Here is an 11,550-nt window from a genome sequence, read left to right as displayed (position 1 = left end):
CTACCAATTCACATTTAAATTAACGATAAATTCCACATAGACACCTAAGTATCGTTACAATTTGGTAGCGATACTTGGTAACTTAATGGAATAATAACGGTATAATAAGGTTAATTTTGCGTTAAATCTTAACGTTAAATTTAGTGTTACTTCGAAAGTAGCGGTAAAAATCATCCTTTTATTTTGTTACTTTTATGCGAAGTTGCCGTTAAATCTTATTTCGCTACAATTGTTAATTTTGTTAAAAACAAAGATGGGGCGTACGTATTATGGGTTATACTATAATAAGACAAAAAAATAATTCTCCAATAAATATTTTTTCATAAAAGTAATTTACGTTAATATTAAAAATAGTAACCGAATTATAGTTTAATGCGGCGGCTTAACTAAAATAGAAAATTAGCTTCATGGTGCAGCGGCACAAGGGTGTGACTGTAACGCGACGGTGGTGGGTTCGATCCCATTGATATATTTATTTATGTTTATAATTCCATTTCTTCGCTCTAGTGTCGAGGCAAAGCGCGGCGTTGAGTTCTGCCATTCAACACGCAATGCCTCCAGAATTCGGCAGAAAGTGGGGAACGAAGTGTCTTAACACTAGGTTCCCTCTGCCTTGCTTGCTGTGTGCGGAATACAACGTGAAGCTAAAAGAAAAAGAAACAAAGAAATTTTGACAAAATATTTTTTATAATGATAATTTGATTAAAATTACCCATTTAAGTTTTAAAAATTAAATGCTTAATAGACATGGGCGTTACGTAGCGTCACTAGTTTCAGAAACTGCTTACAAGCCAAGTCACGGCATAACTAGTTTCGGGCTGTCGTCGAAACTAGTTATGCCGTGATTCAGAGCTACGCGGTTATTCGAAACTACACACATGTTACGTTGTGGTTATGTGTCTGTACACATAGTCATTATTTCACATACGTAGTTTCATGAGAGTAAGCAGTAAGCACTAATCAAGTTACATCGACACTAGCACGGTCGTATCTCGCTCTATTATAGTACGTACCGCAAGAAAAAAAGAGACGAGAATAGGCGAATTTGATTGAATAGCTACAAATATCGTATTTTTTTGTATTAAACACCCAATGAAACGAAAAAGCGATTCTAAACTGTAAATGCAGAAGTTAAACTATATTATTTACATATAGTTTTATGAAAATTCCAAGAAAAAACCATATTATTGTTAATAACTACATTGACACTTATTTAGTTGCATCTTGCTCTATTTTAGTACGTTCCGCAAGAAAAAAAGAGACGACAGTAGTTTTATATGTATGCATTAATACAATTCGATGATGATCGATTATTATTTTATTTCGATAATTAAAACAAAACTCTGCCTCGACACCAGAGCGAAGAAATGAAAATATAAAATGTAAATAAATATTTAATTTCCTCGATTGGGGATCGAACCCACAACCGTCGCGTTACAGCCACGCCCTTGGGCCGCGACGACGGTGGATTTTAACCAATTCCGAGTTTTTTTTGTTTAGCGTGACGTAGCTTTCTTAATGTTTATTATTTATTAAAAGAGGTTCGGTTACAATGGCTTGCGACGTTCACTTCACACTTGTATATCTTAAGCACATTGAGATTTTTTATTCGATCTACTACACTTTTAAGAATTCCAGTTCAGTTATTATTTTATTTAATTCATTAATTAAGAGTTAATTAGAATATTGTTCAACTGTCTGGAATCCATATTATGAAACACATAAAAATTTGATGTCTTATTAAAATATAATAATATGTTAAAATATCTCATCGCAGAAATATTGCCGATCTTTGCTTTTTACACTAATTAGTGTCTTGATTGTTCAAAGATTTTAGGTGAACTTAATATTATTACCCTTAGATTGAATGTAAGATTATGTACCCAAAATTTCAAAACGAGGTTCGCTACAAAAAATTGAGGCCTAAATCCACTACTTAATAGAGTTTTGAGTGTTGATAATAAATTAGCGCAAAAATCTGAATTTAATGTTTTTAATGATTCCTTACGTTTGTATAAAGCTCAACAAAAAAATATTTTATATACGTAATAAAGAATCCATAACTGAGCTTACAATTTTTTTTAAGATCTTAATTTTGGTTTTGTATTTTGTTATTTTTTTTTTTTGTTTTATGTTTAGCTATATAGCAGTAGTGCAGGCTGCTAATATTAATTACTTTTTAAATGTTTTTAATTTGAAGTCTTTTAGTTTTTATTGTATACTTTATTTTAATTATGCAAACAAAAATTCTGAAATGGTAAGCGAATAAAGACTTTATTTATTTATTTATTATTTTTTTATATTCAGTAGCAAAATTGGCTTCCTAATAAATAAATAAATTATTCTATTGTGCTCTGTGCTTACTTTCAATTTTAAAAAATAAAATAAATAAATCAGCTTCACGCTGTTTCCCACACACAGCACGGTAGGCAGAGGGAACCTAGTGTAACACTCTGTTACACTAGGTTCCCCACTTTCTGCCGAATTCTGGAGGCATTGCATGTTCAGTGGCAGAACTCAACTCCGCGCTTTACCTCGACACCAGAGCGAAGAAATTAAAATATTAATTTAAATAAATATTTAATCTCCTCGAGTGGGGTTCGAACCCATAACCAGCTGGTTTTTACCTCAAGTTTGGTCTTCTTTTTCCATTCTGTAAGTGTAAAATTATTCCCTCTTTTTGAATGTATTTTTACTTAATTTGGAATTTTAATTTCACTCCGTAATTAAATATATCAAATCCCATCCAGAGGGTGTCCAGACTAATACCTGTCCGATATTGGTTTGTGGGCATACGGGTACGCGACCCCGGATCCTCGAGCCGCCACTCTTATATCCTCATCCAGTCCGTAAGAATGGTGTCCCCCCCCTCTCCTCCTCCTTTCTCCAGCTCCCTCCTATACCTATCCTACCCCCCTCTATTTTCCTCTCCCCTCGGTTTTTCCCCACAAAGGGGGTTTTGGAGGTCAGACGGCAGTCGCTCCAGGAAAACCACAAACAGCCACAATATGGAACGGACCAACAACAGACTGGGTACGGCTAGGGCGTCGCCGCATAACGACGCGCAGGCACATCGCCCTACACCTGCGACAAGTGGGCAAGGGCTACCGTGTCAAGTACGGGCACGGTTAAAGACGCAAGTACCCAGACGAAAACTCCGCTTTGCAACGTGGAATATTGGCTCTCTAACCGGACGATGCAGGGAACTCGCAGATGTACTCATGAGACGTCGGGTCCAGTGTGCTTTCCTCCAGGAAACTCGCTGGAAGGGTAATAAGTCCCGTAACATCGGACAGGGTTACCGGCTTATATACACTGGGTCACCTTCGGGTAGAAACGGTGTAGCGGTAGTGCTTTCTGAAGAGCTTCAGAATGGGCTCCTTGAAGTTGACCGTCGCTCCGACCGCTTGATGCGAGTGAGGGTACTGATTGAGGGCGTTATCACAAACTTAATCAGTGCCTATGCTCCCCAGGCGGGATGTAGCGCGGCCGAAAAGGAGACATTCTGGGAGCAGTATGAAGGGGTGCTACTTGCTGTGCCGTCTACCGAAGTGGTCTTAGTTGGGGGGGATTTGAACGGGCACGTCGGTAAGGCTGCTGAGCCGTATGAACGTGTTCACGGGGGTTTTGGGCACGGTCTTCGCAATGCAGAGGGAGAAAACATTCTGAGAACCTGTATTGCGTCTGATCTGGCCGTCGTGAATACGTTCTTCCAAAAGAATTCTCAGCACCTTATCACGTATAAGAGCGGGTCCCACTCAACTCAAATTGACTACTTGTTGACCAGACGGTGTCATATGGGCAGGGTAACTAACTGTAAGGTCATTCCAGGCGAAAGCCTAACGGCCCAACATCGTCTTCTTGTCATGGACTTTAACGTCACTCCGAAGAAGAAAGTAGCCGAGAAACGTAGGCCTCGGATCAAGTGGTGGTTGCTGAATGGACCGATGCAGACCGACTTCCTGGCAGAGGTGAAAAGTCACGATATTTCGACTAACACCGAGACTGCTCAGGATGCTTGGGATCGGGCTCAGTCGGCAATCATTGCGGCGGGCAGGCGAGTTCTTGGCCTTTCTAGGGGAGGACGTGTCATCGACAAGGAGACATGGTGGTGGAATGACGAGGTGCAGGAGGTGACTCGTGAAAAGAAGGCTGCCTTTAAGAAGTGGCAAGAATCCAACTCTCCTGAAGACAGACTGGAGTACACAGTAGCTAAACGTGCCTGTAAAAGAGCTGTAGCCAGAGCCCGCAGTGAAAGTTTGTCACCATTGTATGATAAACTTGAAACTGTGGAGGGGCAGAAGCTCATTTACAAACTGGCACGTTCCCGGGATAAAGTGACGCAAGATATCGCAAAATGTCTTTGCGTCAAAGATTCCCAGGGCACGCTGCTCTGTAGTCATGCCTCTGTGAAGGAGAGGTGGAGAAGCTACTTCCAGGAGTTGCTGAATACTCAGCACCCATGCAGTCTTCATCACGACCCACCGCCTAACCTCGGACTTATTGCCCCAATAACCCTTGACGAAACACGTAATTGCCTTCGACGCATGAAGAACGGAAAAGCGGTGGGACCTGACGACATTCCGATCGAAGCGTGGAAATCGTTGGGCTCTCTTGGTGTGCTCATGCTTACTGACCTTTTTAACCATATCTTGAACACTGGTAAGATGCCGCATCAGTGGAGGCTTAGCTTCATTACCCCTATTTACAAAGGAAGGGGCAGTGTTCAAGATTGTGGTAGTTATAGGGGCATTAAGCTTATGAGTCATACCATGAAGCTCTTCGAGCGCATGATCGACCTCAGGCTCCGCCGAGAGTGTACTATCTCTGAGTCTCAATATGGATTTCAGCCAGGATCGGGCACCATGGACGCCATTTTCGCCCTCAGAACTTTGATGGAGGCATACAGGGAAAAAAGGAGAGCTCTGCATGTGGCCTTTTTAGATCTGCAGAAGGCCTTTGACTGTGTGCCTCGTCAGTGTATCTGGTGGGCATTGCGATCCAAAGGGATCCCTGAGGCCTATATTGAGATTATCAGAGACATGTACCACGATTCCGCTTCTATGGTTAGGACTGCTGTTGGCGACACTAGACCCTTCCCGATTACAGTGGGGGTTCACCAGGGCTCGGCTCTTAGTCCGTTCTTATTCAATGTAGTGCTCGATATTGTCTCGGCTCACATCCAGGACCAGCCTCCATGGCTGATGATGTATGCCGATGACATAGCACTCATTGCCGAGAACCGACTGACGCTGGAGCGTAAAGTGAACCTCTGGAAGGGTACGCTTGAGAACGGCGGTCTTAAACTAAATGTGTCGAAGACAGAGTACATGGCCTGCGGGAGCCGGGACTCGAGCACGATCCTTATAGGTCCTGAGCCAGCCGTTAAGTCGGAGAAGTTCAGGTACCTTGGATCCGTTATGCACGAGTCTGGAGGCATCGATCACGATGTCCAAGGGCGGATAAGCGCTGCCTGGGCCAAATGGCGGGAGGTCTCTGGTGTGGTCTGCGACCGCAGAATACCGCCCAAACTCAAGGGGCTGATATACAAGAGCATCATCCGACCGGTTCTTTTATACGGCAGCGAATGTTGGCCGGCACTATCTCGGCACACTCAGGAGCTTCACGTCACGGAAATGAAGATGCTGAGGTGGATGTGCGGCGTAACGCGGTCTGACCGCATACGCAACACATTCATTCGAGGTAGTCTTGGGGTCCGTGACGTAGCGGATAAGCTCCAAGAGCGTCGTCTGAGATGGTTTGGCCACGTTACGCGCCGGCCTAAGAACTATGTCGGTTGCAAGTGCCTTGCTATATCAGTTCCTGGAGTGAGACCTCCTGGACGCCCAAGGAAGCGCTGGCTGGATGTCGTGATGCAGGACATGAGAGCCAATGGTCTAACCACCGAGGACGCAAAAGACCGTGCAAAGTGGAGTAGGTTGAGTAGGAGGGCAGACCCTGGCAATAGCCGGGATTAATGCCAGGAGGAAGAAGAAGAAGAAGAATTAAATATATCAAATATTATTAAAAAGCGATCAGCGAAAAGTGTATATAAAAAAATATATAAAAATAATTTTATATAAAAGAAATTAATAAATAATTACATTTTAGTAGCAAGATATTGTAATTTAACCTAAAACGTTTTCGTAATCATAACTATAAAAGTAATCGTATTAAACTTACAACTGCTTATGAAGCATTTGTAAATAGTTACAGAAATAACTAGTTTCTGAAACTAGCTACGCGTGTACCCGAAACTAGTGACCACTGGTTATGCTTAAAAGACGTTACGGCCCATGTTTAATGCTTAACGATTGTAAAACCAACGATGTACGTATATTCACAAAAACAATCAAAACTCGGAATTAGACGAGAGCGACGGTAACAAAACTAGCTTATAACGATACCAAATGATACCGTGGATTTCAAGTTAACGGTAAAAGTATCAAAATATAAAGGTAAATATGGTAGCGCTACTATTCAAGTATCGATACCAACTTTTTAACGGTATTTCAAGCCCTGGTAACTGTAGTGCTTGAGCCTGGTTTATACCCTTGTCGAGGCTTGCCAAGAGCCATTCTTGCCATTCGGTTCCTATATAATTTGTGTAAATATGACCACGTATAATTATATCTGAATATCGTTCTAAGTTCATGTGGCTTCCAATTCGCAATCGCCGAAATACATACACTCTCTCTTCTGTATTGTGGGTTAATCAACCAAAGAACTCTTTATTTAAGGGAGAAGTTTAAACTATTTATTAGGTTTATATCCAAAGAAATTGAAATCCTCCGGGACCCTTAGTCTAAAAATGCCAAGGCGCTCTATAGTTTCTACGTCAAGTGTAGACGTAGACTTTTTTTTTAAATTTCACGCATAGATACAAATAACGTAAACACAAAAATACAACTAAAGGTCTTTGAACTTTATCGCCAATACCTACGACTCGATTTCGTGAATGAAGCGAGTGCGGCGGTGCCCTAGTGTGCTCGGTTATGTGTGAATGCGTGGTTTTTAACAGATGGCGTTTTATTTTAAAACGATAATTTTATTACCTATTTCGTTTGAAAAAATCACTTCTTGATTTTTGGCAAAATCTGTTTTTTTTATATATAGTACTAGCGGCCTGCTCGCGGTTTCACCCGCGTGAACTATGTTATTATTAATTTCTGTCTCCATGACTACGTCCTAGTGACGTCTATGCAAAATTTGAGACTTCTAGCATTTGTAGTAACGAAGTTTCATACAAACTTTCGACCCCAAAAACAACCCCTTAGAAGTCGAATATTGCAAATTCCCGTCTTAGCGAGCACCTACATCCTATAAATAACTCCTATGCAAAATTTGAGATTCCTAGCACTTATAGTTTCTGAGATTTCGTGATGAGTGAGTGACCTTTCGATTTTATATATATAGATTAGGCTCTTGTAGTTAAAATTGTGGTTTCATTTAAAGTGGTGATGACAAAAACACTCTCTATACAACTCTTTATCTACAGTAGCATTATCATATTTATTAGTCTACTGGCGGGCCCGTGCGGCTACGCCTGCTTGAATTATACAAATGATTATTAATAATTATTAAATCAGTACTTTAAATTGACATTTCTTTTTTATTTATGAACCGACGAAAAATAAATAAATAAAACTGTAAAGAAAAGAGACAAGCCCAATAGTTTATTAGGATTAACAGTCAGGACCTATAAGTAATTCTTCAATTAATAAACTCTTTACCAGGAACCGCATAATTTAAAGAGGTCTCGACTGTTAATCCTAATAAGTGCAATACAAATAAACTATTGGGCGTGTCTGCCAGTTTTATGCCGTCGGGGATTTTGTTTTTTTAAATTATTTTTTTTTTCTTTTATATATTTTTTAAATATTATATTTAAATATTATAATATAATATAGCACAATAAAGTGTAAATAATTACATAAATATACCACTGGTTTGATAAGTTTTATATTAAAAAATATGTTATGTAATGCCATTAGTATATTATTTTTCTTGTATTTACATTTCATATTTTACAGCATATTAAAGATGTCATAAACTATAGTCGTAATGTGCATTACAATAATACGTAATAAGTAAATAGAAGGATAAATAGACATATTTACAATAGTCACGATCGTGAAGTGCGGTCACAGGCGGGGGAGCGGGGGAGAGGAGGCGGGCGGCACGAGGCGCGCGTCATCCAGTTAGGGCTGAGAAGCGCGGCGCGCGGCGGTTACAGGTGGGGGGCAACGCAGGCGGCACGAGGCACGCGTCGGCCAGGTAGGGGTGCAGCAGAGCGGCGCGTGGGCTTCACAGGCGGGGGGGCGAGGGCGAGGAGGCGGGAGAGGCGACAGACGCGCCGGCGGCGGAAAGCGCGGGCGGCACGAGGCGCGCGTCCGCCAGGTAGGGGTGTAGCAGCGCGGCGCGCGCCGACACGCGCTCGCTGGGCTCGTAGCGCAACATGGCCTCGAAGAGGGCGGCGGCGTGCGGCTCGCGGTCCAGCGCGGGCGCGGGCAGCAGGCAGCGCGCTGTGCGCGGCGGCCAGCGCGGGAAGGCGGCGCGCCAGTCGGGCAGCAGGCGCGCGCCGGGCCACACGGCGTCGCCGGGCGTACCGAGCGCGCGGAACACACGGAACAGCTGGTCGATCTCACTGTCGCCCGGGAAAAGCGTGCGCCCTCCCGCCATCTCGGCGTAGATGCAGGCCAGGCTCCACACGTCCACGGCCGTGGAGTAGAACTTGGCGCCGAGCAGGATCTCGGGCGCGCGGTACCACAGCGTGATGACCTCGTGCGTGTAGGCGCGCACGGGAATGCCGAAGGCGCGCGCAAGCCCGAAGTCAGCCAGCTTGATGTGCCCTGCGGTATCCACCAGGAGGTTCTGCGGCTTGAGGTCACGGTGCAGCACGCGGTGTGCGTGGCAGTATGCGATGCCCTCCAGCAACTGCTTCAGATAACTCTGCAATATAAAAACAAATATTCATAACTCCAGTACTCTTAACTGTATGTTATAGAACGGGATGGCGAACTAATAGCCAATGTGCCAGATCATAATTGACCCATTCCGGTGTCAATTGATCTTGTGTGGAACTTTCTATCGTGCTGAGCCTGTAAGGGGTAAACTTCCAAAATTGCTCAAACCTGTTTCAGCTTTTTATTTTGTCAAAGGGTTGAAACTAATATAATATAATATATGTTATAAACTTCAATAATCTTTCAAAATTCAATTAAAAATCAAACTGGGTTAAATGATAGAAGGGAAAAGGTGTCTTTGAAAACAAAAATATATTTTTTGAATAAATCAATTAAGGTCCTGCTACTAGTATACCACAATAACAGCCTAAACCTATGGAGTGGGAAAACAATTGATTTTTCTTAAATTAATCAATTTTCAGCAAGCTGAATATGTTTAAACTAAGGAAAGAACAAGGAGCCGATTGCCCCCGTGATGCACTTGTGGATGTTTACTGCATGGGGTTAATTGACCCTGTGTGCACTTGTGGATGATTATGGATTTTTCTATTAGCACTGAACATGTTAATATATTTTTTTAGATATTTTTCCTTCTTTGAATTGTCCTAAAATACTCTGTTAAAACATGATAAATAATGTACAAAAAAATATTACAGTTTAAGAATAAATCACATTTTGTTGTCATCAACAAATTGTGATTTATTCTTAAACTGTAATATTTTGATGTATGACCTAGTTTTGGAATTCTGTGGTTTTATTTATTTTGTAAAATTTAGTAATCAAAAAGGGAAAGAAATTATAAATATATATTGAGATTCATGAACACAATAGGATTGATGGGTAGGCTCACATCCAGCTATGTTCAAATTAAAAAAAAATCTAAATAAATATTATTCTACTGCATGCAAGTATCAGTGGACTGTGGATGCAAGTATCAGTCAAATATAAGTACCAAATGTACAAACAATATGAATATTGTTGTAGTTTTTATAATAAATTAACTTTAGTTTTGTAAGTTTACCTTGACAAGATCTAAATTAAGAGGTCCTTTTGTTAAATCCATAAGTTTTTTAAGATCCATATGAAGAAATTCAAATACTAAAAATAATTTTGTGTCAGCAAGCAGCACATCCAACAGGCGCACCACCGCTGGGTGGTTTAGCTCCCGCAATACTGAAATTTCACGCAAGGCTGTTGACGGCACCCCTTCTGGTTCACTAAATACAAGATAGTATAAAATTAGAAACAAATTTACAAAGCTTTAGTTAAATATCAATCAGGATAGTTTTAAAACATAACTAAATTCAAATTCCATGTACAAAATTACTTATATTAAAAACATGCTACAATTATTAAAATAATTACTTTAAATGTATGGTTACTTTTTCAATATTAGTCAAATATTGTGTTCAATTTTTAGTTACAAAATATCTACTTGTAACCTATAAAGAATATTTTGCATAATACATACGGTTTAATAACCAAATTTAGATAAATTTATGAATAAGTAGAGAGTAATTTGAATTTCTTAAATACACAGGGAAACTTAAAATTTAACAAAAATATGTTAAAACACATATTTCTTTTGTAGTAGACGTCAATTTTCGCGCCAAATCTTACTTTTCAAGTTTTATTTTTTTTAGTGCTATTTCTTTTCCAGTAACTCTGTCTCTTGCTTTATAGACAACACCATAAGTTCCTTCTCCAATCTTTTCAACTCTTGAAAAATTTTCCATTAGTAAAATCTTTGTTTTATCATAACAAAAAATCACAATAAATTAGTTTACATTTGGAGATTATTGTTGACTAATTGACTTTTGACCAGTGTTGCCACTTGCCAGTGGTAGATCCGTAGATACTTAAAAATATAGTACTCTAACTAAGATTATAAAAAGTAACATTTTCACCCATAAAGTAAAATTTAATTATCATATGGAATATGATATGACTGGAAATATGGAATATGAATGGAACATATGGAAAACGATGCTAGTTTGACGCTAATATTATAATATGGCATTGATGATCTCTATAGAGAGATCAAAATGAACTCAATAAAAGAGCACTGTCAAAAACTTTCCAGTAGTTACTTCAATAAAGCAGAGTCCCATTCGAACCCACTGGAAATATCTGCACATACGGCAGACGTGCCCGGGGAATCTTCGTAGACCCTGGAATATATTAACTGATGATACTGATTCCATCACTAAAGCGAACGACCCTAAATATTTAGGTAGGGTTAGGGTTAGTTACTCAATCGAAAAAGGAAAAGGCAGATAAATTTAAATCTTTATAATCTAGAAAAGCATGTAAACTTTTTAACAAGTGCATTTTTTACATTTTTTACATGTAAAAAATATGCATAAAATTTGTTTTAAATATTTTATTTTCGAATCTTTATTATCTTCACATATATGTATATAATTTTAACATATTATTTATGATTTAAACCCATAAGACATTATTTGAAAAATCGGAAATCATATCAAATTTACAAAACGGACATACACGCTACGGTTTACCAGAGAAATCTACCCGCCCAGTTATGGCTACGTACTGATTATGTGTGGGACAATAAGGATAA

At 39.9% G+C, this 11,550-nt stretch overlaps 1 protein-coding gene across 2 annotated transcripts; it reads right to left on the bottom strand.

Annotated features, from left to right (window-relative positions):
- Positions 1 to 7,981: 7,981 nt before the first annotated feature.
- Positions 7,982 to 10,812, bottom strand: LOC146540217 (cyclin-dependent kinase 2-like). Of its 2 annotated transcripts, none has more exons than XM_085207261.1 (3): positions 10,587 to 10,812; positions 9,988 to 10,183; positions 7,982 to 8,952 (listed from the first exon to the last, which is right to left on the bottom strand). In XM_085207261.1, the coding sequence occupies exons 1-3, from the start codon at positions 10,700 to 10,702 to the stop codon at positions 8,308 to 8,310; spliced, it is 957 nt and encodes a 318-aa protein (XP_085063387.1). In that variant the 5' UTR covers positions 10,703 to 10,812; the 3' UTR covers positions 7,982 to 8,307. The 2 variants fall into 2 exon arrangements, with proteins under 2 accessions (XP_085063387.1, XP_085063389.1); XM_085207263.1 differs by lacking the exon at positions 10,587 to 10,812 and adding an exon at positions 10,438 to 10,580.
- Positions 10,813 to 11,550: the final 738 nt, after the last annotated feature.

The sequence above is a fragment of the Heliconius melpomene genome, chromosome 3 (assembly GCF_056956725.1).
Source record: "Heliconius melpomene rosina isolate 202511_hmr_F chromosome 3, ASM5695672v1, whole genome shotgun sequence".
Taxonomy (NCBI): Eukaryota; Metazoa; Arthropoda; class Insecta; order Lepidoptera; family Nymphalidae; genus Heliconius; species Heliconius melpomene.
The sequence above is the reverse complement of the archived record's forward strand: the minus strand, read 5'-3'. Positions and strand labels throughout refer to the sequence as shown.